Source organism: Desmodus rotundus, chromosome 5 (assembly GCF_022682495.2).
Source record: "Desmodus rotundus isolate HL8 chromosome 5, HLdesRot8A.1, whole genome shotgun sequence".
In the NCBI taxonomy this organism is placed as follows: domain Eukaryota; kingdom Metazoa; phylum Chordata; class Mammalia; order Chiroptera; family Phyllostomidae; genus Desmodus; species Desmodus rotundus.
The window spans coordinates 101,864,662-101,878,210 of record NC_071391.1 but is presented as its reverse complement, the minus strand read 5'-3'; the positions used below and the strand labels follow the sequence as shown (position 1 = coordinate 101,878,210).

The 13,549-nt window shown below is 42.9% G+C and overlaps 1 protein-coding gene across 4 annotated transcripts in view; it reads left to right on the top strand.

Annotated features, from left to right (window-relative positions):
- AFF3 (ALF transcription elongation factor 3) overlaps positions 1-13,154 on the top strand; it is a 571,288-nt gene extending 558,134 nt beyond the window's left edge. For 3 of the 4 annotated variants that reach the window (XM_071221520.1, XM_071221519.1, XM_071221518.1), the window contains 3 exons: positions 4,119-4,168; positions 4,289-4,512; positions 8,084-13,153. In XM_071221520.1, the coding sequence (XP_071077621.1) occupies positions 4,119-4,168; positions 4,289-4,512; positions 8,084-8,205 (396 nt within the window). In that variant the 3' untranslated portion in view covers positions 8,206-13,153. Of the gene's footprint in view, positions 1-4,118; positions 4,169-4,288; positions 4,513-8,083 lie in introns of all 4 variants that reach the window. The other variant, XM_053924521.1, reaches the window with a different exon arrangement.
- Positions 13,155-13,549: the final 395 nt, after the last annotated feature.

Below are 13,549 nucleotides of genomic sequence, written 5' to 3'. Positions count from 1 at the left end.
GAGCCCATCTAATGTATCTGTCTGCCTTGAGTCCAAGCATTTTGATGGCCTCAAGAGAAAGAAGACTTAGTGACCAATTTTAAGGCATAGGAAATTCATCTTCATGTTTACGTGGAGCTTCTTCCTCCTGGAAGTAACTACTTAGAACTTCTTCTTAGCTAATTCCAGTAGCTAAATTAATTATTGATACAAGTGTTATTTTAACTGGCTGGTATGGCTCAGTGGATTAAGCTCTGGCCTGCTAACCAAAGGGTTGCTGGTTGGATTCCAGTAGGGGTACATGACTCCGTTGTGGGCCAGGTCCTCAGCTGGGGGTGTACAGGAGGTAACCAACTGATGTTTCTCTCCGTCTCTTTATCCCTCTGACCCCCCTCTTTGAAAATAAATAAATGAACTCTTTTAAAAAATGGCTTGTTAAAGATCAGAAGCACTAGGACAAATAGCAATATGTAAATTTAAAGATAGAATTATGGAATTAGAACCTTTACCTGCCTCAGGGAATGAAATCATTTTCACTGGAAAAATAAAACTAAAAAAACTTTCTCTTGACTTCCGGCCAAGATAGAGGCGTAGGTAGATACACTTTGCCTCTTCACACGCACAACCAAAAGAAGGACAGCAACAAATTTAAAAACAAAAAATAACCAGAACTGCCAGAAAATTGAACTATATGGAAGTCTGACGACCAAGTTGTTAAAGAAGAAACATTAATCGAGACCAGGAGGTGGGGTAGCAGTGGGCAGCCAGGGTGGAGAGGACTCACCACAAGGCAACAGCTGGAGGGCCAGGCGATCCCACATTTACATGCAGATAAACCTGGAGGAACAACTGGGGAGCAAGACAGACCACACAATCCAAGGTTCCAGTGAGAGGAGGTTTTATTACCTCAAAACCTCTGACTGAAAAAACCTGTAGGGTTTGAGGCAGCAGGAGAAACTCCCAGCCTCACAGGAGAGTTTGTTGAAGAGACTAACAGGGTCCTAGAATGTACACAAACCCACCCACCCAGGAATCTGCACCAGAAGGGCCCGATTTGATTGTGGGCAGCAGAGGAAGTGACTGAAAGCTGGCTGATAGCAGAGTAAACAGCATATTTCCCTTTTGGACCCCTCCCCCACATACAGCTCCACAACCCAGTGACATGGGTTGCCCCGCCCGGGCCAATACCTAAGGCTCCACCCCTTACTACATAACAGGTGGGCTGAGACAAAAAAATACAGTCCAAATGAAAGAACAAATCAAACCTCCAGAAAACCTCCAGTAAACCTCCAGTAAAAATACAAAAAAGCGATGAAGAGATAGCCAGCCTATCAGATGCAGAGTTCAAACCACTGGTAATCAGGGTTTATGGTTGAGTATGGTTGTAAAATAGAAGTGAAAGCTATGCAAAGTGAAATAAAGGAAAATATACAGGCAACCAACAGTGGCAGGAAGGAAACCAGGACTCAAATCAACAGTCTGGAGCAGAAGGAAGAAATAAGCATTCACCAGAACAAAATGAAGAAATAAGAATTGTAAAAAATGAGGAGAGGCTTAGGAACCTCCAGGACAACTTTAAAAGTTCCAACATCTGAATCATAGGGGTGCCAGAAGGAGAAGAGGAAGAGCAAGAAATGGAAAACTTATTTGAAAACATAATGAAGGAGAACTTCCCTAATCTGGTAAAGGAAATAGACTTCCAGGAAGCCCAGAGTCTCCCAAAGAAGTTGGACCCAAGGAAGCACACACCAAGGCACATCATAATTACATTACCCAAGATGAAAGATAAGGAGAGAATCTTAAAAGCAGCAAGAGAAAAGGAGACAGTTACCTACAAAGGAGTTCCCATAAGCTGATTTCTCAAAAGAAACCTTACAGGCAAGAAGGGGCTGGAAAGAAGTATTCCAAGTCATGAAAGGCAAGGACCTACATCCAAGATGACTCTATCCAGCAAAGCTATCATTTAGAATGGAAGGGCAGAAAAAGTGCTTCCCAGATAAGGTCAAGTTAAAGGAGTTCATCATCACCAAGCCCTTATTATATGAAATATTAAAGGTACTTACCTAAGAAAAAGAAGATCAAAAATAGGAACAGTAAAATGATAACAAACTCACAACTATCAACAACCTAACCTAAAAAAAACAAAAACGAACTAAGCAAACAGCTAGAACAGGAACAGAATCACAGACATGGAGATCACATGGAGGGTTATCAGCGGGGAAGGGGAGAATGGGGGGAAAGGTTCAGGGAATAAATAGCATAAATGGTAGGTACAAAATAGGGGGAGGTTCAAAATAGTATGGGAAATGGGGAAGCCAAAGAACTTGTATGTATGACCCATACACATGAACTAAAGGGGAGGGAATGCTGGTGGGAGGGGGTGCAGGGCAGAGGGGAAAAAAGGGGAGAAATATTGGGACAACTGTGACAGCATAATCAATAAAATAGATTCAAAAAAGAGGAAAAACTTTCATGTACTCTTGTGGAGTAGACCTGAAGTAATAATTAATTTGAGATTTTGGGCCTCTTTGCTGTCCATCTGTCTCTAGAAACAAGAAGTTATACCATCTCTACCTCCACCAACCCGTTGTAAGATGCAAAACCATCATTTTAGATACTTCAAACCCAAAGCCACTTCTTAGAGATTATCTCTGATGACCAGGCTCTGTTGGGGGTCCTGTGGGCTACATCCAGCATGCCGCCTCCTCCTGAGTGATGCATGAATAACCAGGTGCTGAGCCAAGAAGGCAACGGTCCTGGCTGACATTAAGCCTCTCTCTTCACTTTGGGCACCTCAGGTCATTTTTTAAAATTTAGAGTCTGAGAACTAATACTAAAGGGACTTAATACTATCAAGAAAAATGCTTCAGCAGAGAAGGAATCTAAACTCTGTAGGCCACAGGGGTTACGACAGGACTTTAAGGAAAACAAGTTCTTACTGTATGTATACAGTCCGTGAATGTGTACAAAATGCATGGAGAACACAACCTAAAAATCCGAGTTTCCCCTTCCCAAGTTATTGGTAGTCACCCTTAATGAAAGGCCATTTAAGTGCTCCTTAAAGTTCCATTGTTATGGAACCTTCAGGTAACAATGATAAATTATCCATAAAGAATGTTTTATTGCTACAGAGCTCTCTCTGAACAAAGGACTTCGTTCCCTGCCCCCCGCCAGGAGTTTACAGTCACGGGGCTTGCTTAGTGGTAGTGGAAGGAGCCTGAAGGCAACTTCAGAATTGCCACATGTAAGGCCATTTCTTGATGACACCCCCACTAAAATCAGTCACCACTTCGTAAAGTTTTTTTTTAACCAAAAGAAATGTTTTGTCTCTGGAGGACCAAGCTGAGGCTGTTTTCTTGTCTCTGGAAGGGAAAATTCACATCAGCATTATAAAGAATGTTTTCCTTAACAGTCCCATAGACTTAGGTCCAAGAAAAGTGTTATTGGGGTCTCAGAGAGGAAATTCTTCTGTACATTTAGAAACTTTGCCTTACCAAAGGCAGAACTTTTTATAAATGCCTGATGTTGACAACTGGCTTGTGAAACGTAACATCCCAAATTAGGAGAGTTAGGCAAGTCAGAATGTTTGAGTATCCTGTTGAGGAAATATATTTTAATCGATTCTTTTAGAACTATTTAAGAGTAACTTTATTTAAGAGAAATACTCTTAAGCCTCATAAATTTAAATAATACAATGTGATGTCTGGGATTAAATGTATGCCAACAATTTCTGCACATATGCCCTACATTTCCATGAGAGGTGTTCTTACTGTGTGTTGGGGGAAGGGGGCGGGGCCGCTCTTTTTTCCCTTTCAGAAAAATTAAGCTAGTTTGAGATGGAAAAATTAAACTGGTTCAGGACTCAGCAGACCCTCAGGATTATGGTTTAATTTAGACATAGAATTTGGTGCATGGAAACCATGATAGGCTGTCGTGGAGCCCCGCAGGCCATGCAGTGTCCCCCACTGGGTTTCAGAGAGGGAGCCAATAGCCTAGGACCTGTGACTTCCCAGATCCATTTTCTAGGAAACCTGCAGTGTCAGCCGTTACTTCTCTCAACCGTCACCTGAGAACGTATAATTGTCAGCTCTGTAACCCTAAGCAGATGGCTCACTGTCAATGTTTTTGTTTTCCTGCAGAATTCATCTAAAGCTGCCCAAGCCCCATCTCCATGGGGGGCCAGTGGAAAGTAAGTTCATTTTTCCAAAGTAGAGGCAATAAATGAGCCCTTGCCTGCTGCTGGGCAGTGTGCTCACCTCATCTGGTACCAACCTCTCCACTCTTATCTTTCTATGTTCTCCCCTTCCAGGAGCACTGGAACCCCATCTCCCATGTCTCCCAACCCCTCCCCCACCAGCTCTGTGGGATCTCAGGGGAGCCTCTCCAGTACCAACGCCCTGTCCCCATCAACCATCGTCAGCATCCCACAGCGCATCCACCAGATGGCAGCCAATCACGTCAGCATCACCAACAGCATTCTCCACAGCTATGACTACTGGGAGATGGCAGACAACCTGGCCAAGGAGAACAGAGGTATGTGTCCCTTGGAGGAGTGTGTGTGTGGTTCGACCACAGCTCAGGGAGACAACCTGACCCTTGGGCAACATCGGACCAGTTGCCATCATTTACTGAAGAAGAAATCAGGCTGTCACCTACTGTGTGAAACTTTCCTGACTGCCCCCCCCTCACTCAGGGCCTCCTATATGTACCTTAACTTACCTTTATCTGCACTGTGGAAGATTAGAGATAGAGATACAGATACAGATGACAGAGACACAAATGACTTCTGGTCATGATGGCGGCATAGGCAGACATGGCTTGCCTCCTCACACAACCAATCAAAATCACAACTAAAATATAGAACCACCATCAGAACTGTCAGAAATCGAGTTGAATGGAAGTCTGAGAACTATAGAATTCCACGTCCATCCAGACTGGTGGGAGGGACGCAGACACAGAACAGGCTGGTCCCACACCACATGTGGTAGATAAAAATTTGGGAGGGATATCTCGGGAGTGAGGGGTCCCAGTCCCACACCAGGGCCCCCCAGCGCAGGATTCCAGTGCCAGGAAAGTAAGTCTCCACAACTTCTGGTTGCAAAAACCAGTGGGGATTGAGTCAGTGGAAGAAACTTCTAGAGCCCCAAGTAGTTCCTCTTAAAGAACCCACACATGGACTCACCTACTCAGACACACTCCCTCTGAGCTCCAGCACCGGGGTAGCAGCTTGAAAAGGCACCAGTGGCATACAGGGAGAAACCGAAGTTTCTGGCATCAATGCAAGCAGAGGTTATTATCTCTTTTCTAAACCTTCCCCCTACAAAGCTACAGAGTGGGCAAGTTGGTGCCATATCTGAGACTCCATCAACCTGGCTAACACTGTTTGACCCACCTTGGAGATCCCCAGAGACTCTGCCCCACCCAACTTATGGTCCCACCTAAGCAGCTTTTCCATATGAATGGCTGGTCTTGGTTCATGCTTCACATCTTCCTAAATCCTATCAAGCAATAGCTTGCCTCAGAGAGCCCCAGGCATGGCACTAGCATCAGCCAGCCTAGATTACAGTTTGGCTTCACCTGGGAATCTCCAAGCCCAGCACATGCAGCAGCCATCTCCGATTGCTTGATAACTCAGGCAGGGTGGCCCTGGGCAAAACAGAGGTGGGGACTGAACTTGCCCTGCACCACCTGCGAAACCCCTGGGCCTACTCACCCAGTGAGCAGCAACAGACCTCATCAGAGCACCACCACCCCGCCCCTGCACAGCTGATCCTCCACGGAGGGTGGAGGTTGGTGGTCTGTGGTCACAGCCTGTTCTCACAGCTGACCAGCCTGGGTAAATCCTTCTCATTGATCTGCCAACAGCAGCCTAGGCTCAACTATAAGAGGAGGGTATACTCAGCCCACAGAAAGGGCACCCCTTGAGTACCCAGCTTGGGGGATAGGGGAGGCTGTGCCACGGGACCCTATAGGACACCTACTGTATTAGGCCACACTACCAAGACACAGAGTCAAAGCAGCTCTACCTAATACATAGATACAAATAATATAAATATATACAGATACAGATATATAGACATAAAGATGTAGGTATATACACATTTCTATTTTTCCCTGTAGACAGTGAGCTCCTTGAGGGTAAGGATTATATTCTATCCTGCTTTCCAACCCTGGGACCTGCACGGCGCCTAGAACACGGTCGGGAATCTGAAACAGTGAATTGATGAATGAGTGTGAATGTTGCCAGCTATCTGAGTGATAGCTGCTTACATGTAGCACTAAGTTCTGTTTCTTTTTAAATGTTTTTAAACTGATTATAAAAGGAATTCATGTTTATTTTGGATAAATTTATAAAGTACAGAAAACTGTTGTAGAAAAAAATCTTTTTATATGACCAGTAATCTTATCAGCAAGAAATCATTACCGTTAACATTCTGCGAAGTTTCTTCCAGTCTCCTCCAAATATGCACGAGTTTTGCCAAAATAAGATCACAGTACATATACAGTGCTATGTCCTGTCTCTTTTCACGTGCTACTACATGAGGCGGTTTCCCATGTTACTAACTAGTTCAGAAACACCCTTCACGACGGCCCTGCAGTACCGTCACAATGGCAGTTACACGCTCATAGAGTATGAGTTCCCCGACCACTCCCCTGTTGGTGAATGCTTCGGCTACTTCCAATATTTTTCCACTATTACAAATAAGGTTATGACAAATATTTTATATAAACTGTTTTCCATATTTATTATTATTTTCATAGGAGTGAGTTGTAGAATTTTGGGGTCAACAGGTATAGATTCGGTTAAGGTATATCTTGTCATATATCTTGGTATATATTGTTAACTTTTCTCCCAAAGGATTATACTAACTTACTACTCAGGTGAAAGTGCAAATCTGAGGTTACTTTCAAATCATTAAATATAAATTTTGTTCCCACGAGAGCATAAAGCCTCTGAGGACAAGATCAGATGTCCATGGTAAGATGAGGAGGTTACGGCGTGGATAGGCAGGTGGGTCCCGAGTGCAGGAAACTGACAACAAAACCAGATAGGGCGTGACGTGCGGCCCAGAGGCACTGACCCTGAGAATCCAATGGGAAACCGGCATGAAACAAGATTGTGAAAAGCAAATAGTAGTTGAGTAGCTGAGATGGAGTGTAGACAAACAGAAGGGACAAATGTATAAAAATCTGCATGGCCAGTTTGGGAGGCCCTGAGCAGGCTCAGCTCCAGGGGGCACTGCCAGCTCCCGCTAGCCGTCTCTTCCCACAGGGCCCAGGGCCACGTGTCTGATGCACAGTCCAGGCTGTGTGTCTGACCAGTTCCTCCTGGTTGTTCTGCCCCGGATCCTTGCCGGGGCTACCTTCCCAGCCACCGGGAGCCGGAGCCTTCTCTACCCTCTCCCTTGCCTTCCCAGCAGGCCCTCATTCATCATGTGTGTATAGGATCACCTTTGAAAAACCTCCCTGGCATTTCTTTTGAAGGGGGGTTGTTCAGTCATCCAGTTATGACAGCATAGCAGCCATATGAACATACTTGTTTCTCTTTGCCACTGGCTGTGATCTCTGAGAGAGCAGCGTCTACTATACGTAGTATATCCCTACCTCTACCCTACTGCACCTAGCATAGTGCCTCGAGACATAATAAATGTTTAATGAAAGAAGAAACCCAGAGAATGTCCAAGGACTGGAAGGTGACCTCAGCAGAGATATGTCAGAACTGTCTCTGATTTGCCACCAGGAGCCTGGAGCCACCTCCCTGAGACTCTCTGCAGTGGTTCAGCACTTGCCGCAGCTGAGTCTAGGGTAGAGGATGACAGAGCCACACTCCACATTCAGGGGAATGCAGTTCAAGAAAGTCAATGTTCTTTTCGGTTTGATTAAGTAAATGTTATTCATTTGAATTAAAAATGGCCAATAGAGTGTCTATTTGGATAAAAGAATGAGTTCTCTACCTTTGGGTTTCGTTGTAAAGGGGCATGATGGAAGAGAGAACACTTGGTTTTTATAGAGACCACGAATGGAGTTTTTGAAGTCACTTAGGTCACCCAGGGGAGCACACGTAGCATGTGTGGCACTCTTAATGACTCTCTCTGTCCCCTAGAATTCTTCAACGACCTGGATCTGCTCATGGGGCCTGTCACCCTACACAGCAGCATGGAACACCTGGTGCAGTACTCCCAGCAGGGCCTGCACTGGCTGCGGAACAGCGCCCACCTGTCATAGGGGCCTCGCCCTTGCGCTGAATTGTGCTCTCGTCTCCACGGACAGCTCAATGTTTCTGGACACTGTGCTACTGAAAGTCCCAGCCACAGCATCTGTCAAACGGCAGTGAATATTTTCTCAGCTTTGAGCGGTGGTCTTTTCCCAGGGCATGTGTGCTTGTGTGTGTGGGTGTAGAGGAAGTAGTCTGTATGTGTGTAAGACACACAACTCTTCAGAACACATTTTCTTTGTCTGGTTTTCATAAGCCCAGTCTAGACAAAGTGATCGGAAGTTTCTGATGAGAGGAAATACACTTACACACATGCACACACAACTTTCTACTTCAGATCTAAACCATGACATTTTAGAACATTCAACCAAAATCTCACGGTCAGTTAACCAGGTGCAATGCAGCACACCAAAAGCTTGACTGCCAGTTACGATGAACCTAGTTCTTATATTATTGATTACTTTCAGTATTAATAGACTATTCCCCATTTATTCTTTGTATGTATTCATGGGTAATTGAATTAATGAAAATAAGTCAGTTATTTTTGTGCTGGATGTTTACCAGGTTGCATGTTACCAAATACCTGCCTTTCATTTACTACTCTCCCCTCCATCCAACTTTATCATCAACTAAATGTGTTATGAGCAAATGGATCAACTTCCTGCCCTGCCCCCAAAATAGTATGAAAGTGGCACCGAGATTTGGTAAGAACTCAGTGCCTTTGAAAGTGAACCAATATTAACGCAGTGACATCTGCATTTTGGAGCTCATTTAGGGATTGGAATCTTTTGCACATGTGACGACAAGCCCGCCCAGCACATGTGTTTCTTCTTCCTGCCACTGTGACACAGTGGCTGTAGAGCCATGTGGCATTTGTCAGCCAATATTTTTTAAGTCTATTCTTTCCATGATAGCTTTCTTACAAATGTTCTTGGCCAAATTAGGACATTATCTAGAATGCCCTTCACTAGGAGTCTCTGTTGCCTATCAGGCCGAGAACTGCTTGCTATCCTCATAGCGTCTAATCCCCTCACTCCTCGTGCGCAACGTGCCACCCTACGGCGTTTTGAACTGGGGGTGCGTTTCAGGCTTTGACCGGCCAGCTGCTTACTGCGAAGGGTAACTTCCTCCTGCAGTGACCTCGGCGCTGTTTGGGGAGCAGCTGCCGGAACGTTATGCCCACACCCTACGTGTCTGCTCTGTTTACGTCGTGCCCTCAATTCTTTTCTCTTTTTTTAATTAAGTTTACATTTTAATTTTTTTGACATCTTGTTTACAGTTTTTGTTTGAAACTTGTTTCTTTTATAGTCCCTTGTCATGCCTTAGATTTAGTGTTCTTATTAAATATATTTGGATATAAAGATATTGGTTAAAAAGAAAAGCTCCGGGGGGAAAAAAAAAGGATGTAATGTTTCTTAGGCCTCTCACTTGACAAAATTGCACCAGGATGGTCTGAGAAAGACAGGTGATGCGACTTACGGAGCAATCCATTTTTCAAGGTGAAGGTGGCACAAAACATTTGCAAGAGATGCTCATGTCTGCTCTCACTGGTGGTCGGATTGGTTCGGTTTTATTGTTAGCATTTTTGTCAGCCTGACCTATAGGTGGAGATAAGATTGCTATAATTCCTGAGTTATAAGCACTGATTCAAAATTGTAGAAATGATTGAACTGTACAAATGGTGACCTGAAGTTAATTTAAAATGAGCAAGTGAAGGACTCATGAAATTTGCATTTGGCTTTAGTCTTGAAGCTTCTGGAACTATTAACAAAATTTCTATCTTACATTTATGCAACTGAGGTGCTTGCCCCATCCCTTTCACTACTTGGTGGTGGTGGAGTTCACAATTCCATTTGAGGTTGGAAATTTAAGTCTAATTAAGAAATTGTGAATTGTTGTTTTGTTTTATTTTGTTTTGTTTTGGAGGACTGAGGCTTATTTCTGCTTACTCTTGCTGAATTCTGATGAAATGCTCAACCTCTCACATAAAGGAATGACCGACCCTCAGGTGTGTCCCTGGGGTGCTTTGCTGGCCTTGTGTGGTATCCACGTGGTATGCTGACCCATAAAGCCCCATCGAAACACACCAGTGGCCTCTGGCATTTTGTCAGCACGTCGATGATCCTTGTTTCCCAATAAAACTGGATACTGGTCATTGGGGGGTGGCCTTTTGTTTCATCAGTGGAGCACGGCGGGGCAGCAGTTCTTGTTGGCTCGGATGCAGACGATTATGCCAAGGATACACCTTGTTATTTGTGAAAGTCATTCATAACTTCCTTTTATTTAGTTTTGTTCAAAGTAGAAATATCTTCCTTGCGTTTTCTGATTCAAAAAGCTTCTTGTAAAAATTTAGACAACACAGAAATGCAGAAATTAGAAAGTAGCCCCAACCCCCAGAGACCGCCACTGCTCCCAGTTTCATGTCTGTCTTTCCTAGAGATTCTCCCATTTCAACATATATTATCTATCGTTGTTTCTTTCTTTTTGAAGACATATTATTCCCTCAGAAGTTCAACACAAGTTCAACTGACCACATCCTTCCATGACCTGAGTGGATGCCAGCTTTTATCACAATGTTAGAGTTACCTTTCAAAGAGAGTAACTCATATACATTCCTAATCAAAATTTGGGATGTGTTACTGCTCTACACAGATCAGACTTACGTGCAGAATTGTGCCTGGAAAGAGAGGTTTGGTTAAAACAGATATTTCTGGAAACTTACAAGTTACAAATGGAAACTTGGACCCACTATCTAAAGAGGAACGTACTGGAAAAATAGTCTGAGGAGTTGACAAGTTGTGTACTAGATTGGACACACAGAACACAATGCAATGAGACTTTCTGCACTAAGACTTATCCTAGTATATACAACATGATGTGTGTTATAGAACAGTGATGTGTACGTTTCTGACATCCCATGCATAATATACACAGTTTGTATAAATGCATACATTTAAAAATATATATGTACAATACAGCTACCATAAAACTGTAGAACGCCTGAAGGATATTACTAGTGCCTAATATTGAGTATAAGTCACTGCGTGTTCGCATCACCTTGGAAGTACAGTAATTGTTATAAGATTAATCAGTGCAGCCAACATTATTTATGAATCACATCTTTGAAACTGTGCAGTAGTATATACATATATATTTTTAAATAACATTTTTCACAGTTTTCCAGAGTTACTGTTGAAATCTGTATCACCAAAAAAAAAAGCAAGATTTTTTTAATGATGTAGACACTCTCCAGACCCAGTAACCTGTGTGTGATTTCCTGTCTGTAGATACCCGAGAGACTTTAGCAGTCACCAGCCTTAATGCACGTACAGGATATCATTGTGACTTAATTTATCTGCAGTTCTTAATCCATGTGAAATTGGAATTTATAAACCAACTTGGATTAAATATGTCTGCCTTTCTAAGGTTACAAATGTTACATTAAATGATTTATGTTATAAATGAGAGAAATTGAGTTGTACGTAAAAAAAAAAATCCACCAACTTCTGTGACTATTTTTATAAGAAAATTTTAGAATCAAAATATGTTCAAATAAGTATTCTGGTCCCCAGTTCATATCTCTTTAGAAGCGACCTTGTTTCATGAGTTGTTTTTTTAACGTAGCTCCCACAGATTATCATCACGAAGTCTGATATTTTTCATGGGAGGGAAGTATGTTTTTCTTTATTAAAACTACACTTGACTACTTGTCTTTCCCATTTCCCAGCCATCTATGCACGTGCACACACGTGCAGGAGACCACAGCCCAGTGTTTCAGAAAACACTGAGGCCGGGCCCTGCGGCGTTCACACTGAAGGCTGTGTTGAGGCCTGTCCAACCAGTGGCCCTGGGTTGCTGTTCTGCTTACCTTCTGTAACGACACAAGTTAATTCCCTGACTCATGTGTGCCAGGTTTTCCCAGCTCAGACCGATATGGTGAAATAATGTTTGCAATTAGAATAAAAGACTTTTGAGTTAACAAAGATGAAACTCTTAAACCAGTGTCTTGCCATGGTATATCCCCCTGTGTAGGAGGGGTTTTTCGTTAACCTCATTTTTCTTCTCTCCCTCCTTTTTTATTCCCCTCCTGCCCAAACTAAACTAAACTAGGAGGCAGAAACCATAACAAAAAAAAACCCATTACTTCAGCTTACCCAGCCCTTATCCTTAGATTTATATATGCCTTGTCGTGAAGCAGAACCCTAGCTCAATGTCACCATGGATACCACCTCATTCCAAAGATGGCCAGGGCAGGAGACTTGGCTGTGCTTGCTCTCGGACCGCCGACTTGATACTCTCGCAGATGGTTTGGGCTAAACGCTCAGCAGTCTTTCAAAAACTTTCTCTTACGCTCTTTTGCCTGCTACTCACTCACCTGAAGCCTGTTCCTGTTAGAATCATATTTTTTAAAAGTAACACATCTTTTGTAAAATCTGGATCAACTAAAGTCTTGAAAGACTTTTTTTTTAATGAAAGTAAAAAAAAAACCAACATGAACTGCATTCCCAACAATTTTGAGCCAGAATTTATTTCCTCATGTTCACACTCCCAGAAAGCACAGTCTTTCAATATTACAACTTCCTGACAAATAGCACAAGGAATGTTCGGCCTTGAGGAGGCCTGGCTGCGCAGCCCATTAAGAGTGTCGTCCCATTACACAAAGGTTTTGGGTTCCGTCTCCAGTCAGAGCACGTAAAAGAATCAACCAATAACCGATGAATGAATAAGTAAGTGGAACAACAAATCAATGTTTCTCTCTCTTCCTTCCTCTCTCAAAAAATCAATAAAAATTTAGAAAAAAGAAATGTTCAGTTTTGAGATATGTGTTCTTTTTGTCCAAACTGAATTATTCTGTTTGTCATCAGAAGGGTCCATTTGTTTTCTTGGTATGAGGAAAATTATAAAACTCTGTTCTCAAACTAATTACATCTGACCACGGTTTCGGTTTTTATTATTTAATTGGCACTCTGAGGCAGCAGGGGGTAGATTTGGGGTTGGCTGCAAGGGGATTTAAATTCACAGCTCTCAGAGTGATGGGAATCAGGGGATTAAATCCCTGTGCCTTTCTTTGAAAATCCTCTTACAGCCAGTTTTAAACACATTGATCTGAGGGATGAGTTCAAGGTACTAATTGCAAGTCAACACAATAATCAGCATTTGTCTTTAAGCATCAAGAAGCAATGATGAGGACTGAAAGCTGAATCAAGGATTTGTAAGCTAACCTAGGGAAGAAGGCTCGTCAGAGAAAGTTTTTATCCTATTGTGATAAAATAAAATAAAACCAATGTTCAGGATTTTCACATGGTGCTGTTTGGTTACTAAAATAATTACAATATTTTTGTTTTCCATAATAGT